Source organism: Cervus elaphus, chromosome X (assembly GCF_910594005.1).
Source record: "Cervus elaphus chromosome X, mCerEla1.1, whole genome shotgun sequence".
Classification (NCBI taxonomy): domain Eukaryota; kingdom Metazoa; phylum Chordata; class Mammalia; order Artiodactyla; family Cervidae; genus Cervus; species Cervus elaphus.
In genome coordinates, this window is record NC_057848.1 from 111,652,201 (window position 1) to 111,672,025 (window position 19,825).

The following is a 19,825-nucleotide window of genomic DNA, read 5'->3' on the forward strand; positions in this document are numbered from 1 at the left end:
AGCAAAGATAGAGAGCCCTGATGCAGCAAGAGGAGTCAGCCACGCCCCTCCTCTTCCCTTTTAGAGGAGAAAGCAGGCAGCGAGTGGGGTGCTGTCCGGGGGCTGGGCAGCAGTAACATCCCACGTCCAGGCAATGCCAGGTCAGGCTGCGGGGCATTAGTTAATGGCCACCACTGTCGTTCTTGGGTCACGTAAGTTTTGGTGTCACATCTGGGTTCAAGTCATAGCTCTATTACTAACTGTGACCAGTGAAGTGACAGCTTCTTTGTATCTGTCTCCTCATGTGCAAAATGAGACCTATTCACCTTGAACGTTTTTTTGAGGAGCGGATAAAATTGTGGCAAGCACATGGAGATGCTTAGTAAATATGGTATCTTCCCCAGAAATCTGAAGGTCAGGCAGGCTCTCCAGTGAAGCTCAGGTCACTGGCCTTGCTAGCATTATTCTAACTTCCTGAGATAACAGCAACATGAAGACACATGGCTTGCACTCCACATACCCCTTGGGGAAAGAGCGCTGCTACAAGGCGGTGAGGTTTGGGCACTTGCACCAGCTTCCTTAATAGCATTCCTAGGGGTGGAGGAACACGGGTTGAAATTGTATTTCTCCCTCTGGCACAGAAGAATCTTTCCAAACAGCAGATGGACTAAGATTTATTTATTTACTTAACATTAACATTTAAAAAGATTTCATTTACCTCCGAGCAACATGAAAGACAACTGAGGGTGCTGTTAAAACATTGAAATCCAGAGACAGGAAAGATCCCAACCCCATTCTGGAGGTGGCATGAAGGATCTGTGCCAGGCCTCCAACACAGAGCAGGCTCTGCCATTAAGCTGAGACAACCTTGAGATAAGACAGCCTCAGCCTCGTTCCCATCTGGAGACAGCCCTAACTGCTCACGAGGAGGAAAGAGCTAGATTGTACTGAAGACTCGTTCCTGATGAGTCACCAGAAAGGTCTCTGAAGAGAGTTGGTTCTCTCTTCAGCAGGTAGCTCAGCACCCTTCTGGAGAAGAGAGTAGTGTGCTGGACACCCTTTTTCAGTAACATGTTGTTCCTTTTTTTCACAGCAAGGAGTCCGAAATCAAGAGGAGTCATTAAAAAACACTTCTGGCCGCAACCTGAATGCATCTCCCAGGCCAGATTGGGGCAGAGATGATGAATCCATCCTCAGTGGGCCTCTTCTTCAATGGGGGAGCAGCCAGAGAAGAAGCTGGTATTGCTGGCCAGGGCTCGTTTCTTTTTCTTCCCTGGAGCTTTATTTCCTTGGGTTTCTGTTGCTACATGTTTCGACTCTGAGAGGCCAAGGGAGGAGGCAGCTGGAGCCGTCTTCTTTAACAGCACCTGCTCCACGTCACTCATCTCTTTCAGGATCTAGGAAGGACAGAGATAGCTGTGACTAGATCTGGGCTGGGTTCAGAGGCTCAGCACAGCCTAGCCACTACAAATACTTAGCACACTCCCAGAGGTGACCCCCCAAATTGCTCTGTTGAAGAAAACACTCTAGCCAATGCCCAATTCTCAGCAAGCTGATTGTACCTTTATTTCCCTTCCCCACCCCACAGCTCTCTGTCAGTGCTGGACACTGACCAGAGATGGACACTGATACATTTGGAAACACCTGGCTTTTAGCCCACCTACCTTGCTGTTGGGAGTGGCACAGACAGGGTTAAAGAAGCTCAATCCTGGGGTCACCTCTGTGGGATCCTCCAGTTTGAAGGAGCCTTCAGAATCCTGAGTCCGCTCAACTGTGCCCAGGCTATCCTGAGAACCAAGCAGACTGGCATGTTAGAAATTCAGCTCCTAGGGTTACATAGTTGGTTTGCTCCCCTTCAGCCAGGGAGGTACCAGCTCTGAGAGCCTCATCAGACAGTCTAAGCAAGTCTTAGGGTGATCCTGCTGGGCGGGGCTCACAATGCTCAAAGGAAACCTCTGAAGGCAAAGGATTGGAGAGGAGAGCACAGGACACATCATGAGGCAAGGTTTAAAACAAGGCTGATCGAAAAAAAAAAAAAAAAGAGAGAGAAAAAAAAAAAAATAAAACAAGGCTGAGCCTTGGCCATTTCTTCCATTAATCCTCTCCCCTCCACAATCTACATTATCCTTTTTAGCATTTCTGCAGAGTGTTGCCTGTATCAGTCTTCCTTTCAGAGAGGAAGCTGAGGCCAAGAGAGAGGAGTTGCTTAGGTAACAAGGCGACTCTGTGGTAGAGCTTGGATTAGATTTATAGCCTGTTGTCATGGAAACTGAAGTGGATTAAAAGTCAGGAAGCCTGAGGTCTAATCTTAGCCGCCATGACCAGCTGTATAATATCGGGCAAGTCACTGAGGCTTATCTCTGGGCCTTAGTTTCCTTCTCTGTAAAATGGCAGTATTGGACTAGATCAGTGGTTTTACAACTGAAATTCTTAGAGGAAACTTGATAAATAAACAAGAGCAAGCTGCTTTGGCTGGCATGGGGTCAAACTGAGTTGGGCCATAATCCTCTGCCTGGAGCCACTGTAGGACTCTAGAACCTAAACTGAGAAAAACATGGGAACAGAGAAGCCTTAAGGTCTTTCTATAATGCTACTTCTACAGTTCTTAGCCTGACCTCTAGCTTGTCATTTTAATTCTCTAATGACTACCTATTCTAGAAGTCTTTTAAATAGAAGACCCAGGGCAAAACTGCGAAATGCACGGTGAACTAGTCTTGCCGGAATTCTTGTGTATTACATGGAGAGCGGTAGGAATGAACCTTTGCTCGTGGGCACAGGTGGGCAGAAGGCAAGGACGGGGATCTGACCTTCCTGGTGCTGCCCGTCTCCTGCACATTTTGTTCACCTGAGTTTGCTATTCCCGGGAGCAGTGTAAGAACAGTTACAGTCAGCTTGGCTCATGAACAGTGCTTATTAGGAAGACCAAGTTCCTGTGGGTCTTTTCCTAGAGCCATGGAATAGCCGGTACCCATGGTGAAGGTCTAAGTAACTAATGTCTCAAGATGTCAGAAGGATTAACTTCTTTCCTGGAAGATGCTACCTCAGCATGTGGCCCTTACAATTCCAGCTAAGCCTCTTGACTAGTTTGATCCTGTGTGGCTGTATGCCTGTCAATGCTTGCTCTCTGGTTCCTTGTTCCTGCCGTAGACATTGCATAGAAATTTTATAGCCAAGGCTGGGGGTGAGGAACTGCATATCTGGGAATCTCCTGGGAGGGGCTGTGGCTTCTGGAGGGGTGGTGTGGACAGGCTAGCAGCAAGAAAGAAGGACTGAGAAATAAAATAGCTTTTTTCTGGTTCAGGGGGAAGGAGGGTAGGAAGGGCTGAGCAGGAGACTCCAGGTGTCAAGATTGAAGGTGGAATAAAAGGGCACAGACTTCTGGGAGATCTGAAGGGATGGTGACGGGTGACAGCACTGATCCTACCTTGTCTTGCTGACGGTTCCTACACTTTGTGGCGTCACAGCTGCAGTCTGCACCACAGTCCAATTTTTGCTTCCTGCACCCACACTGCTTGTTCCCACACCAGCCCTTGCAGGAACACTGCAAAACAGGTTTGTAGAAAGAAACATTACTGAGTCAGAAGACTAGGTTTGAAGTACCTTCCCTTCATTCGCAAGCCATTCTAGAAAAAATGAAAAACTTCTATCTTTGCAGTCCTCTCTTCTTTAGTGAAACAATGATCACCAAGAACCACCATAGGTTTTCTAAGAACAAGTCATGCCACACTTTTGGGATAATATACTTGAAAGACAGATTGGAGGGGTACCATAATAATGCAGAGCAATTGACAAAGATTTTCATGATGATTTTATGGCCAAAGTGAAGGACTGTGAGCTGGATGGGAGTAGAGTTAGACAGATTTAATAACTGAGTAGAGTTGCTCAGTGTCTTGAGATCTACCCAGCTGTACTTGCATCCAACTCACATTTCTAGTTTGTTTAGTGTTGGTCTCGGCTTTGTCCTCAGCAGTTTAATCATTCAACATTTTAATAAATCACTGATGATATGAAATAAAATAATTTACATCTGTATAGCACTTTACAGTTTTCTGAGTACTTTCATATATAGAAATGCAAAATCTCATTTGAGTCTCATAGCCAGTCTACAAGGTAGGCATATTCATCAGTGGTAACAATGACATAAAGCTGGAAGGATGATTAATACGTAAGATAACAGAATCACAATACAAATATATTTTGACAGGCTGGAATCATGGGCTGGAAGTAGACAGAAAAGTTATAGCAGGGATAAATGTAAGTGTACCATTTAGGTTCCCCCCCAAATCAGCCATATAAATATAATATGGGTGGAAATCTGGCTTAAAAGAAGTTTGTGAAGGGAATTCCCTGGCAGTCCAGTCCTTAGGACTCTGAGATGTCACTGCTGAGGGCTTGAGGGCCTGGGTTCAATCCCTGGTCAGGGAACTAAGATCCTATAAGCTGCACTCGCAACTGGGCCCAAAACAAACAAAAACCCTGAAAACACACACATACACAAAAAAGGTAGTTTGTGCAAAAAAGGTCTAGGGACTTGACGTGTCAGCAAGCTTCGAGTCAACAGTGTGAAATGGCTGTCAGAAAGTCAGGCAGAAATTTGGAGTTCAGAAATCACAAGAAGTGAAGAAATTTGCTTCACTATACCTGGGTCAGTCAGATCCCATTTGAAATAACATATTCTATTTTGAAGGGAAGTTGCTCAGTCATGTCTGACTCTTTGCAACCTCATGGACCTACCACGCTCCTCTGTCCATGGGATTTTTGGCATATAAAAAGTGTAGACAATAAAAAAAACCCACTCATGTTCCCAATCCTCAATTTGGCTAGTTGCGGCATGTGTGATTTAGCTCTCCGACCAGGGGTGGAAGCTGTGCCCCTGGCATTGGAAGCGTGGAATCTTAACCACTGGACCACCAGGGAAGTCCCCCCAATCCTTCTTTGATGAGTAAAAAACAGATACAACTGAAGCATCCTGTCTACCCTTTCCTGATCCCATTCACCTCCCTCCCTCTCAGGGGCAGTCTCTTGAATTAGATGCTTATTCATGTGTGTCTTTTACCACAAATCTGTTGATGCATGTAGCTCCTGTTACATGCATCTTCACTCTATGGATATGCCACAGTTGATCCATACTCATCACAGTGCCACATTTCACCCTTACTAAAAAGGCTACAGTAGTAATATCTTATATTAACATATGCCAGGCACTGTTACAAGTGCTTTCCACATATTAAGCCCATTTTATCAATATGTTTCCTTGCACACACATTCAGGAGTTCACTGTGTGCACGTGTTTCATAAAGAGGGCATTAAACAAAAAGTGGCGGGTGACCAGCATTACAGGAAGTGATGTTATAAGAGAAATGGTAGAAGGAAATAGGATAGTTTGACTTGGAACAAATATAGGTGGCAGAGCTCATAGAATGATGGATTAGTCAGAGGAGACCTCAGTGACCACTTAAAGCCTGATTTGATGTATGAAGCCCCACTCTAACATCTCTGGTCTTATTATCCAACGATCTATTTATCCTGAGATAACAGTTTCTATATAAATTCTGACCTCAGGACCCAATTCTGCCATCTGGAATGACATGAAATCAGTTTAACCCCACTTTCACAGCACAGATGTTTAAACCCTGAGTATCATCTTCACTCCCCAGTCCCACTCTGTCCAAATCCTCTCAAAGCTAAATATACCTAGCTCCCTCAATGATTCACCACATGACATGTTTTCCAAGAATTCTCAGCACCTTAGCTATATATCAATTTGTCCAAGTTCATCTTTAATTGTGACATCCAGAAATGAGCACAACTTTCTAAATGTGGTGTGACCATTGTGAAGTAGATTGAGAGAAACAGCTCCCTTGTTATGAACTCAATAGTTCTGGTTATGAGCCCTAAAATCACAGTAACATTTTTTAGCTTGCCATCTTTGTGTATTCATGCTGCATTTATAGCTAAATTCAAGTCCTCAACTCTCTTTCATATGCACAACCATCACCATTGTTCTGTAGTTGTAAAGGTAAAAGAAACCATTAAAACACCTACCCCTCCTTATTATGAGAATAATATACAGTACTCTATAAAATCTGAAAATCAAAATCATGATTTTTAATATTTAACAATTGCATATGGCCTTTCATTATGTGGAAATATCAATGTACTTAATCAGTCACTTAATGTTAGATATTAAGATTATTTTGAAAAAAAAAAAAAGATTATTTTGAAAGAAATTGTTTACCATTATAAATCATGTTACACACAGCAAATATCCTGGTATATAAATACAATCCAAATCTTACCATGACTGACAAGGGCCCTGATTACCCCTCTGACCTGCCCTTGTACTGCACTCTTTCATTTCTCAATATCCTCCAGCCACACTGACCTTTTCAGCTGCTCCTTGATAAGACAAGATCATTCTTACTCTGAGACCTTTGCAGTTATGGTTTCCTTTCCCTGAAATGTTCTTCTGACTTTTTCCTGGCTTGTTCCTTCACTTTGTTCAGATCTCAGCTTAAATATCTCCTCTTTAGAGAGGCCTCTTCCAAGCACTCTTCCAAAGTACTCTTTTCCTACCCCATCATTCTCTAAGATTTGACTATATTTTTGTTTCATCTCTTACCATCTAAAATTATTTTGTTTTCTGGTCACTTTGTGTCTCTCTCCACAAGAATGTCTTCAGTTTCATGAGGCCAAGGATCTGACGTCTGTTTATTATCCTCAGCACCTAGAAGCAGGGCCTGATACATAGTCCGATGCTCAAAAATGATTTATAAATCTTTTTACATATCAATGACTATTTCCTTAGTATAAATACCTAGGTGTATAATTACAGGGCTGAAGGAAAGGAACATTTTTTAAAATTTATTTTTAGTTGGAAGATAATTGCTTTACAATGTTGTGTTGGTTTCTGCCATACAACAGTGTGAATCAGCCATACATTATGTTCAGTCATATCTGACTCTCTGTGACCCCATGGACTGCAGCATGCCAGGTTTCTCTGTCCATCACCAATTCCGGAGCTTGCTCAAACTCATGTCTATCAAGTCAGTGATGCCATCCTACCATTTCATCCTCTGTCATTCCCTTCTTCTCCTGTCTTCAATCTTTCCTAGCATCAGGATTTTTTCCAATGAGTCAGTTCTTCGTATCAGGTGGCCAAAGTATTGGAGTTTCAGTTTCAACATCAGTCCTTCCAATGAATATTCAGGACTGATTTCCTTTAAGATTGACTGATTTGATCTCTTTGCAGCCCAAGGGACTTGCAAGAGTCTTCTCCAACACCACACTTCAAAAGCATCAATTCTTCAGCACTCAGCTTTCTTCACAGTCCAACTCTCACATCCATACATGACTACTGGAAAAACCACAGCGTTGATTAGATGGACCTTTGTCAGCAAAGTAATATCTCTGCTTTTTAATATGTTGTCCAGGTTGGTCATAGCTTTTCTTCCAAGGAGCAAGTGTCTTTTAATTTCATGGGTAGTCACCATCTCCAATGATTTTGGAGCTCCCCAAAATAAAGTCTCTCAATCTTTCCATTGTTTCCCCATGTATTTGCCATGAAATGATGGGACCAGAGGCCGTGATCTCTGTTTTTTCAATGCTGAGTTTTAAGCCAGCTTTTTCACTCTCCTGTCACCCTCATCAGAAGGCTCTTTAGATCCTCTTCAATTTCTGCTATAAGGGTGGTGTCATCTGCATATCTGAGGTTATTGATATGTCTCCTGGCGATCTTGACTCCAGCTTGTGTTTCACCTAGCCTGGCATTTAGCCTGATGTACTCTGCAAATAAGCTAAATAAGCAGGGTGACAATAAACAGCTGTGACGACGTACTCTTTTTCCGATTTGGAACCAGTCCATTGTTTCACGTACGGTTCTAAATGTTGCTTCTTGACCAGCATATAGACTTCTCAGGAGGCAGGTAAGGTGGTCTGGTATTCCCATCTCTTGAAAAATTTTCAGCAGTTTGCTGTGATCCACACAATCAAAGGCTTTAGCATAGTCAATGAAGCAGAAGTAGATGCTTTTCTGGAATTCTCTTGTGTTTTCTATGATCAAATGAATGTTGGCAATTTGATCTCTGGTTCCTCTGCCTTTTCTAAATCCAGCTTGAAAATCTGGAAGTTCTTGGTTCATGTACTGTTGAAGTCTAGCTTGGGGAATTTTGAGCATTACTTTGCTACCATGTGAGATGAGCACAATTGTGCCATAGTTTGAACATTCTTTGACATTGCCCTTTTTTGGGATTGGAATGAAAACTGACCTTTTCCAGTCCTTTGGCCACTGCTGAGTTTTCCAGATTTCCTGGCATATTGAAGGCAGCACTTTCCAGCATCATCTTTCAGGATTTGAAGTAGCTCAACTGGAATTCCATGACCTCCACTAGCTTTGTTCATAGTGATGCTTCCTAAGGCCCACTTGACCTGCACTCCAGAATGTCTGGCTCTAGGTGAATGATCACACCATCATGATTATCTGGGTCATTAAGATCTCTTTTATATAGTTCTTCTGTGTATTCTTGGCACCCCTTCTTAATATCTTCTACTTCTGTTACGTCCATAGCATTTCTATCCTTTATTATGCCCATCTTTGCATGAAATGTTCCCTTGGTATCTCTAATTTTCTTGAAGAGATCTCTAATCTTTCCCATTCTATTGTTTTCCTCTATTTCTTTGCATTGATCACCGAGGAAAGCTTTCTTATCTCTCCTTGCTATTCTTTGGAACTCTGCATTCAAATGGATATCTTTCTTTTTCTCCTTTGCCTTTTGCTTTCTCTTCTTTCCTCAGCTATTTGTAAGGCCTCCTCAGACAACCATTTTGCCTTCTTGTGTTTCTTTTTCTTGGGGATGGTTTTGATCACCACCTCCTGTACAATGTCACAACCTCCGTCCATAGTTCTTCAGGCACTCTATCAGATCTAATCCCTTGAATACATTTGTCACTTCCATTGTGTAATCATAAAGGATTTGATTTAGGTCATATCTGAATGGTCTAGTGGTTTTCCCTACTTTCTTTAAGTCTGAATTTTACAATAAAGAGTTCGTGATCTGAGCCACAGTCAGCTCCTGGTCTTGTTTTTGCTGACTGTATAGAGCTTCTCCATCTTTGGCTACAAAGAATATAATCAATCTGATTTCAGTACTGACCATTTGGTGATGTCCATGTGCAGAGTCGTCTCTTGTGTTGTTCTCTTGGCAAAACTCTGTTAGCCTTTGCCCTGCTTCATTTTGTACTCCAAGGCCAAACTTGCCTGTTACTCCAGATATCTCTTGACTTCCTACTTTTGAATTCTAGTCCCCTACAATGAAAGAGACATCTTTTTTTGGTGTTAGTTCTAGAAGGTCTTGTAGGTCATCATAGAATCATTCAACTTCAGCTTCTTCAACATTAGTGGTTGGGACAGAGTTGGATTACTGTGATATTGAATGGTTTGCCTTGGAAACAGAGATCATTCTGTTGTTTTTGAGATCGCACCCAAGTACTGCATTTCAGACTCTTGTTGACTACAAGGGCTACTCCATTTCTTCTAAGGGATTCTTGTCCACAGTAGTAGATATAATGGTCATCTGAATTACATTCTCCCATTCCCGTCCATGATTCCTAAAATGTCAGTGTTCACTCTGGCCATCTCCTGTTTGACCACTTCCAATTTACCTTGGTTCATGGACCTAACATTCCAGGTTCCTATGCAATATTGTCTTTACAGCATTGGGCTTTACTTCCATCACCAGTCACATCTACAACTGGGCATTGTTTTCACTTTGGCTCAGCCTCTTCATTCTTTCTGGAGCTATTTCTCCACTCTTCTCCAGTAGCATATTGGGCACCTACCGAACTGGGGAGTTCATCTTTCAGTGTCATATCTTTTTGCCTTTTCATACTGGTGGAGAGTTCTGACAAAACATGGTCCACCGGAGAAGGGAATGGCAAACCACTTCAGTATTCTTCCTTGAGAACCCCGTGAATAGTATGAATCAATCATAAGTATATATATGCCCCCTCTCTTTGATCCTCCCTGCCTATAGGAATATTTTTATGGCTTCTGATACATATTTGCAAGGTGCTTTCCAGAAAGGTATGCCAAGTTACATTTTAATAACAACAGACAGAAATGCCCACCTCAGTCACCTTTGCCAACACTGGATGTAATAAAAATAAAACAAAACCCAGCTTCACTCCTTTGAATAAGACAGAACAAAAGACAGCGTTCTATGACATGTCCGAGAGATACCTCACCAGAATGACATTGATCCATTGATTGCTATATACTGGGTATGGTCCTCTGACCATTTATACATTTATCTATCTGCCTCAAAAACACTCTATTACCCAGGCCATGTGTCTTCATTTTATCCACAGGGTTAATCGTAGGAGACTGGTATCTGAGGGGTTGTTATAAGGAAAAACAAGTCAACTTTTACATAGCCAAAGTCTCATTGGGATGATCTATAGGACAGCACACTTCAGCTCAACAAAGTACAGCTTTCTAACAGCCACTTGGAATACAGTGGGATTCCCTGTGAGACTGTGAGCTTCCCCCTAGTAGACTGCTTGTTTTCGAGCAAGCAGAGGCTAGATAAACACCTGGGAGTGGTATTATAGAACAGTCATGACATACACGTTAGATGTATTCACATGAATGCCATGTGCACTAGCTATAAATTCATCCTGTTTTCTCCCAAACCGGGATCAAAATATAAGAGAGGGGGCAAGACCTTGCCACAGACATAACCTCAAATATGACGTATGTGGTATATGTATATACACACATGTGTGTGTACCACAACTGCTAGCAACCAACCAGCATGTCCCAACACCATAATTGGGAACCACTTTAATAGAGAGTCTTTATATAGAGTGGGAAGTAGAGAGGAAAGACCTTTGGGGTTCCTTTACGCCAGTGGTTCTCAACCCTGACCATCTGGTGATGTCCATGTGCACATAAGAAATCTCTGGTGAGCTTTTCAAAAAGGCCAGGTCTCACCTCAGACTAATTAAATCAGAATATCTGGGCATGGGGTCTCAGGCTCCCTGTGTTTAAAAGCTCCCTGGGGGATTCTAATGTGCAACCAGGGTTGAAAATTATTTCTTTAGAGTCTATAATTCTTCTAGCACTGATTTTAGTGCTATATTATATCTCAGAATGATAAAAACTGGTAAAAATTGTAACATAAAGAATACTAGGCCAGGAATTAGGAGACTTGGGCTCTAGTCTTATACTCAATACTTGGCATGCCCTTGGACAAGTCACTCCATCCCAGTTCATCTCCATTCTTTTATTACTAGAGACCAGAATACCTGCTCCTTCTTTTCTGCCAAAGGGGACAAATGGGAATATTTGTAATAGTGGTTACAGTGCTTTAATACCAATACCTGCATGACATTTTATCCTTTACAAGGTGCTCTCACATATATTCCTTCTTTTAACTTCTCGGACACCATATAATACCATATAAAGGTGGTATTATTAAAACCTACATATTAAAAACAACAACAAAACCCATATATACAACTTTAACTCAGGATATTTGTGCTGGAAGAGACCGTATGTATCACTAGTCTAGTCTCATCCCTTTATTACATAAATAAGGAATCTGAGGCCCAGAGAGATTGTGTGACCTGCTTAAGGCCAACCAACTAAACAGTGGCAAAGTCAAGACAGAACTCATGTCTACCTGGCTTCTAAGCTATCACTTCTTTATCCTTTGGCATCTCCTTAGTATATATAGGAAACACAGCTGAATGAGGAAACCTATTTTTTCAGCATTAGCTTTGGACAAGTCATCATTTTGGTGCTTGCTGCAGCCTCCTATCCAAATACCTGGATAGGATAGTGATTCAGCTGTGTTGCAACAGTAACAATCAGGATGGCCTTCATGCAAAGCATCAAGGTCTAAAGCTGACGTGTCTACAAGCAGTCCGATGAAAGAGCAGTCACAGCATCCATTATACTTCAAGGTCACCAAAAAGGAGAAATTCAATTGTCAACTTGCCCCCCTTAAAGCCCAATTATATTCTCAAGTTATAAAATCAGGGGAAAAGCCTAGAAATGAATCATCTCTCAGTGTTTTAGACATAGGATTTATCATTGATAACAATTATTACTTACTTGCAATATTTTGCTATACTTTTATATTTCCTTTTTTAAGCTTATAGCAATAGTGCATATATATATATATACTTGTGTATGTGTGTGTGATAGGCATTCCTCAAAGACAAGTATACCCATATTTGCTTCCTGTTTGGAAACTCCTTCCCAGAGCTTTAGGTCCTCTACCATTTGTTTCTGTGTGTACTTCTCATCTTTGCTTCCTATTACCTGGCTGACCTTTTCATCAACATTCAGCTCATGCATTCCACTTCAATCACAATAGACAGCATAAATGTTTGCTGAGTAAATGAATGAAAGACATGTTCTGCCCCATTTTCTCTCAATGTCCCAACTCTGTTACACTACTACCTCTACTATCAAGACTTTGCAATATGCTATTCATTGTGCCAGAAAATGGTCTCCCAAGACTGTATTTCCCTTTCTGTCTTATAATGCAGCAATAGTCATCTCTTTCATGGCATGTCCTTAAACTCTATCTACTTGGTTTGGCTTTATAGTCACTCTTAAAGGCCCCTCAATCCATGTCCCTGAGATGAGTAGGTTGAGGTTCTATGTGTACATGCATGCTAAGTCGCTTCAGTGATGTCTGACTCTTTGTGACCCTATGGACTATAGCCCACCAGGCTCCTCTGTCCATGGGATTCTCCAGGCAAGAATACTGGAGTGGGTTGCCGTACCCTCCTACAGGGGATCTTTTCAACCCAGGGATCGAACTTGTGTCTCTTATGTCTCTTGCAGGTTCTTTACCACTTGCACCACCTGGGAAGCCCTGAGGTTCTATGATGCTTCCTATTTCTTTGTCTTGTTTTCCCATTTAGATTATAAGCTTTCTGAGGCTAAGGATGAGCTCTTAGTTCCACCAAGAGCACATGGTGACTTTGTTGCATTCCTGATGACTTTGCAAATGACTTAATGCCACAATGGTCTAGTTCTCATGATTTGCTTCTCTCTGGTGTTTGTGGCTATACAAGGCTCAGTTCCCCAGTGGTGAGCTATCAGCTAATGAAATTGAGTAACCTTCTAGGAATCCAGCTAAGTTAATTTGTGAGTTGTTCTCTTTAAGTGGAATGTGGCTGCAGGGCACAGTTGGGGTAGTAATGAACTGTAAGGCCTGGGGAATTAGTGTTTCAACATAAAACATCTAAGTTTGGTAAATATGTAGCAATGTCATTGTGTAAGTAAACAGCTGCTGCTAAGTTGCTTCAGTCCTGTCGGACTCTGTGTGACCCCATAGATGGCAGCCCACCAGGCTCCCCCGTCCCTGAGATTCTCCAGGCAAGAACACTGGAGTGGGTTGCCATTTCCTTCTCCAATGCATGAAAGTGAAAAGTGAAAGTGAAGTCGCTCAGTTGTGTCTGACTCTTAGCGACCCCATGGACTGCAGCCTACCAGGCTCCTCTGTCATGGGATTTTCCAGGCAAGAGTACTGGAGTGGGGTGCCATTGCCTTCTCCAATAAGTAAAAAGAGCATGTCTCAAAGTCAGATTTTTCCTAACTAGCCCTAACTTTGGTGTGTTTGATTTTAAAGTTGGTCTGAGGTTTTTACTGATTTGACCATGGTGTGGTAGAAATAAACTGGACTTGGAGTCACAACATTTGATTTCAAGTCCTGACTCTCACTTGGTTTTATGTCCCTGGGCAAGGTCATTTCACTCTCCTGAGTCTCAGATCCAGCTGTAAAATATAAACAATAAACACCTCACTGGATTTTTTTTTTTTTTTTGGTGACAACGAAAAGAGGTAACATATGAGAATAGTTCATAAACTGTAAAGTGCTATAAGAATGTGAAAGGTTATTATGATCACACAGGAACCAGTTTCAATGAGACGGTATAGAACACTACTACCTGTTCAGACTGGGTAAGAATCTGAAAACATGAAAAGGACCCCTCTGTGCACCCAGGCAGCCCTCTCACTTAGCCCTGGGTTCCATATAGAGCTTGCCCAATGAACGCCCCTCAGTGGAGCCAGTGCCTCTGAATGGGATCGAGGGGCTGGCACATTCTCACTGGCAGTGAAGACTAATGAACAGAACTCCTGAAAGAGATGAGCTGCCTCCTACCCCTTGGATGTTCTTCTTGGACACCTTAACTAATTTTGTTGGCTTCCATTCCTCATCATTCCCATCGCCACCATCACCATCACTGTCCTCAGGCTCATTCACAGAATATTCCGAACAGTATTTTAGGTCTTCGATGTCCATGCTTTGCTCCAGGAACTTTTCTTTAAAACGGGAAGGTTTGGGCTAAGAAAAAAGGTTTGGAATGGTTATTTAACTAAAAACAACAACAACACTTGGATCCTATCTTCTTAGTAGCTGCTGCCAGCTATATTCTAAGAGCAGAGATTTTAGATGCCCTCAAAGACAGCCCACTTGGCTTTACCAATCAGAAGAAAATTCTACTTTAGCCTTTGACCTTACAGTCTTTGAAGGGAGAGAAACTGAAGGGACAGAGGCTGAGTAATCTGAGGAAGGAGGGAGAGACTCATGATATGATAAGTATCTTTAGATGGACAGCTGAACACTGCTCTTTGCTCCTCCTTCTCAGCTGTGTTGCATAATGCCTAAATGACCTAAATGACCTAAATAGCCTAAAGACAGGCTTCGAGGGAGGGAGGAAGTCTATTTTTCTCAAGATTGTACTGTAGTTTTATCTGGGACTCCAAGGAAACTTGGGATGCTGGAATGTAGGAATTTTAACTATCAACCACTTCTAAAAAGGTGATTTTTGCACACTCACCACAAACCTTGGCTATGCGAAGGTATCACAGGCACTGAGTAGTTTACCTTAGGTGGGATATATTCAAAAGAAGAGTCTGGAGACAGAAGGGTATCCTTACGAAGATGAGATTTCTGTCTGCTGGCTACTTGGAGGAGGTTCAGTTTCTATTTGAAAAGAAGAGACAAAGTGTACTTTGCAGGGAAGCTTCTGAGAGTGTTCATGGATAAAACACAGAATCCTAATTAGCTTAATTTTAAGCCATGGTAAAGTGAGGCCGGATAATAGCAAAGTAGGTTGAAGGATTCCCACTTTACAGGATCAGTATTAGATTCAGAAAGGAGCAAATTTAAATGTCTTTTATATCATCTGAAATGGACATGACCATATCACATGGAAACTAGATGAAGACCTCATAAAATAGAGCCAAGTCTATATATACTAGGAGTTGCTCCCAAGGGCTGGTCTCAGTTGCAACAGGGTCTCCCAGGGCTTACTGAATGGGTGGGAAGCTGCAGTACCTGCTTCATGAGTTCATTCTCTTGAAGAAGCTGCTGATTTTGCTCACACACTTCCCGCATCTTCTCAAGTTCTTCATCCTGTTTCCAGATAATGCAGTGATAGGTGGGGTTATTTTGGGTACTACATATGGGTTACCAAACAACTCAGAGATGAAAACACACTACTGCCAAGTTGCTGGCAGCAGATGGTTTTTGCACAGCAGGCATTGGCACCCAGAAAAATGCCTGATCCCTACCAATTCCTAGATGTCCTGAATGCCACCTCTATTCCAACATTCCCAAGCAGCCATGACCACACTCACAGGAAGCATGGGCTCTGCCCTATACACATTCTTCATTTTTTTCTATTTTCTAGCCTCATATCCCTTATTCACATCAGGATGCCAATAAAGAAACCCACCCAGAGAGTCAGCTGTTTCTTTGACATCTTTGGATGCTTTTGTCCATGCTTCTCAACACAGATTAAGCAGTTTATTTGCTGCACTAGTGAGCCTGATTAAACTTTCTATTTTTTTTTCTGATTAAACTTTCTTGGCACTTAAGACAACTGGATTCATGCATATGACCTTAACAAGTTTGGTTATGTCTTCAGTGAGAGGTGCCAAGGAAAACTTAGAGACTGGTGGTTCAGGAAAAAGATGCTAACTTGGATAAAATAGTGCTCCAACATGCTATTAAAGGGTGTGGTGTTACCAGACTCTGGAAGAAATGCAGACCCCAGGCATTTTACAAACATGTCAGGTCTCAACTCATAGCAGGCACAGAAAGAGAGAGCTAAATGCCCCTAGGATTCTACTGGATGATTTAACATTCTCAACTCTTTAGAGCTCAGGGTTGAGAGAAAGAACGAGGAGGCCTTAAAGTCTGGTACAGAGTATATACTCTCATTTCTGTATCAAAACAGAGGTTATCCTATGTATGGCTACATCCTAAACATCACTAAATTGACCAAATAGGGCTAACAAAGCAACAGAGGCTACCATTATAAACTTCTTTTCAGTAGGTAATTTTTTCTGCAGGTTAAACAATGGTCTAAATCAGATAGAGTTCTAAGTCAGGCCCGTGGACCCCATCTCTGGAGAGCTTTGCCTCATGTCCATACCTGACACTTCAGGGTGTTCAGCAGCTGTTGTTCCTTTTCGCTGACTGACTCTTCTAGCTGCTTCTCTGCCATTTGGCTTTGTTGTAGCTGACTGAGGAGGTACAGCACCTAGAGAAAAATACAACCCAATGGTACCAAAGGAATAAGAGGAAAAAGGAATTTCAGTTTAGCCCAATAAAGGACAGAAATAGTGTGGACAGAACAGAAGCAGACGATATTAAGAAGAGGTGCCAAGAATACAGAGAACTGTACAAAAAAGATCTTCACGACCCAGATAACTACGATGGTGTGATCACCCACCTAGAGCCAGACATCCTGGAATGTGAAGTCAAGTGGGCCTTAGGAAGCATCACTATGAACAAAGCTAGTGGAGGTGATGGAATTCCAGTTGAGCTATTTCAAATCCTAAAAGATGATGCTGTGAAAGTGCTGCACTCAATATGCCAGGAAATTTGGAAAACTCAGCAGTGGCCACAGGACTGGAAAGGGTCAGTTTTCATTCCAATCCCAAAGAAAGGCAATGCCAAAGAATGCTCAAACTACTGCACAATTGCACTCATCTCACACACTAGCAAAGTAATGCTCAAAATTCTCCAAGCAAGGCTTCAACAATACGTGAACCGTGAACTTGTAGATGTTCAAGCTGGTTTTAGAAAAGGCAGAGGAACCAGAGATCAAATTGCCAACATCCGCTGGATCATCGAATAAGCAAGAGAGTTCCAGAAAAACACCTATTTCTGCTTTATTGACTATGCCAAAGCCTTTGACTGTGTGGGTCACAATAAAATGTGGAAAATTCTGAACGAGATGGGAATACCAGATCACCTGACCTGCCTCTTGAGAAATCTGTATGCATGTCAGGAAGCAACAGTTAGAACTGTTTGGAACAACAGACTGGTTCCAAACAGGAAAAGGAGTACGTCAAGGCTGTATATTGTCACCCTGCTTATTTAACTTATATGCAGAGTACATCATGAGAAATGCTGGGCTGGATGAAGCACAAGCTGGAATCAAGATTGCTGTGAGAAATATCAATAACCTCAGATATGCAGAAATTGAAGAACCTTATGGCACCCTTATGGCATAAATTGAAGAAGAACTAAAGAGCCTCTTGATGAAAGTGAAAGAGGAGAGTGAAAGAGTTGGCTTAAAGCTCAACATTCAAAAAACTAAGATCATGGCATCTAGTCCCATCACTTCATGGCAAATAGATGGGGAAACAATGGAAACAGTGAGAGACTTTATTTTTTTGGGCTCCAAAATCACTGCAGATGGTGACTGCAGCCATGAAATTAAAAGACGCTTACTCCTTGGAAGGAAAGTTATGACCAACCTAGACAGCATGTTAAAAAGCAGAGACATTACTTTACCAACAAAGGTCCGTCTCGTCAGGGCTATGGTTTTTCCAGTAGTCATGTATGGATGTGAGAGTTGGACTGTGAAGAAAGCTGAGCGCAGAAGAATTGATGCTTTTGAACTGTGATGTTGGAGAAGACTCTTGCGAGTCCCTTGGACTGCAAGGAGATCCAACCAGTCCATCCTAAAGGAGATCAGTCCTGAATATTAATTGGAAGGACTGATGTTGAAGCTGAAACTCCAATACTTTGGCCACCTGATGCGAAGAGCTGACTCATTTGAAAAGACCCTGATGCTGGGAAAGATTGAAGGCAGGAGGAGAAGGGGACGACAGAGGATGAGATGGTTGGATGGCATCACTGACTCAATGGAGATGAGTTTGAGTAGACTCTGGGAGTTGGTGATGGACAGGGAGGCCTGGCATGCTGTGGTCCATGGAGTCACGAAGAGTCGGACACGACTGAGTGACTGAACTGAACTGAAGTGATGCAGTTATTCCTCTGTGATTTCAAAGAAAATTATTCTCTTTTACTCTCATGGCTTGAAGTAGCAAGCACAGTCACAGTATTATCAGCATGTTCATCTTGCTATTAAGGTTGGAGCTTAAGGAACTTCCCAGGTGGTCCAGTGGTTAAGAATCCACCTGCCAATGCAGGGAACATGGGTTCGATCCCTGGTTGGGGAACTAAGATCCCACATGCCGTGAGGCAATTAAGCTTGTGTACCACAACTACTGAGCCCACGTGCTCTGGAACCCTTGGGCCACAACTGGAGAGAAGCCCATGTGCTGCAACAAAAGATGCTGATGCTGCAACTAAGACCCGAGACAGCCAAATAAATAAGTAGATAAATAATAAACAAAAAAAAGTTGGAAGCTAAGAGCCACTATCACTGGCACGTGTAAACTTAGATAAGCCATTTTTCTGTTTCTGGTTTCTTACTTGCAAAGATTGGAAAAGACTACATGGCCTTTTGAAGGAAACTTCATACCTCCCACTATTATTATTTTAAACCAACAACAGAAAGCAACGATGGTTTGTTTCTCAGTATAGCTTCTTGGCTTGCCAGCTTACCTTCTCTTGGTGCTGTTGCTCCATTCTCACCAGCTCTGCCTGTAACTCTGCTTCTATTTCAGCAAAATGATTTCGTTCCTCAAACAGCATCTTCTGCATGTCAGCATAGCTGGCCTTGTTCTGTTTCAGGTTGCTTTCAAGCTTGCTGACCTGTATTTTGGAGGAGACCAGCTGGAAGGGATAAAAGAAGATCAGTTTATTTGGAGAATGGTCACCTTTCCCCATTCATTAGGCAGAAAAATGTCAGCTTTCTTGAAACTGAGAAATATTCTTCCATGTCCAAGTCTAGTCTTATTTTTTCATGTCATGGATTCTATCATTGAATAGTAACAACACCATTCAAACCAAGAGCCCAGATAGTTATCTGCTGAGATAGATGTCTTAGAGCTGGAAGCCACCACTAAGGTCATTTAAGCTCTTGTTCTACTTCAAGGCAAGAATGAATCTAACACAAAGAGTATCAGACAATTCTAAATTCTGATATTCAAAAAGTTCTTCCTTAATTTTAAAGAGAAATCCATAAGTCACACCCTTATGGCTAATTATGTCCCATTTCAGAGTGCCTGTGTTCACGTGTTGGAACTCGTAGACACACTAGCTGAAACTGCAGCTTTGGCTCTTTAGGCTAGATTGATATCCTATGCTGGCCTAGTTTTATATTCTCTACTAGTCCTGATGGTGAACATCATAAATACCAGTGTTCACAAGACTAATAAGGATTTCCTTAGTAGGATAAATCTGCTAACGCAATACAAAAATGTATAAATGATAGCATTGCTCAAACTTGCAGAGTTAGAGTTTGTATGCTTGCCTCAATCACTAGAGGTGATCAATTTTAATTCCTTTTGTGACAATGGATGATGATATATTATTTTAAGGTCAGTGAAGACGGATTTTCCTTAAGATGAATCTTTATATGTCAAAGGTTTTCTCTCTCCTAGATCGCACTTAAAACT

General features: G+C 42.1%; 1 protein-coding gene across 4 annotated transcripts in view; it reads right to left on the reverse strand.

Annotated features, from left to right (window-relative positions):
* Positions 1-642: 642 nt before the first annotated feature.
* Positions 643-19,825, reverse strand: part of KIF4A (kinesin family member 4A) — a 129,089-nt gene continuing 109,906 nt past the window's right edge. For all 4 annotated transcript variants that reach the window (XM_043896291.1, XM_043896292.1, XM_043896295.1 and 1 more), the window contains exons 24-31: positions 18,870-19,040; positions 16,441-16,548; positions 15,339-15,416; positions 14,886-14,984; positions 14,160-14,342; positions 3,404-3,520; positions 1,644-1,766; positions 643-1,376 (exon numbers count right to left, since the gene is read on the reverse strand). In XM_043896291.1, coding sequence (XP_043752226.1) covers positions 1,173-1,376; positions 1,644-1,766; positions 3,404-3,520; positions 14,160-14,342; positions 14,886-14,984; positions 15,339-15,416; positions 16,441-16,548; positions 18,870-19,040 — 1,083 coding nt within the window. In that variant the 3' untranslated portion in view covers positions 643-1,172. The remainder of the gene's footprint in view (positions 1,377-1,643; positions 1,767-3,403; positions 3,521-14,159; positions 14,343-14,885; positions 14,985-15,338; positions 15,417-16,440; positions 16,549-18,869; positions 19,041-19,825) is intronic.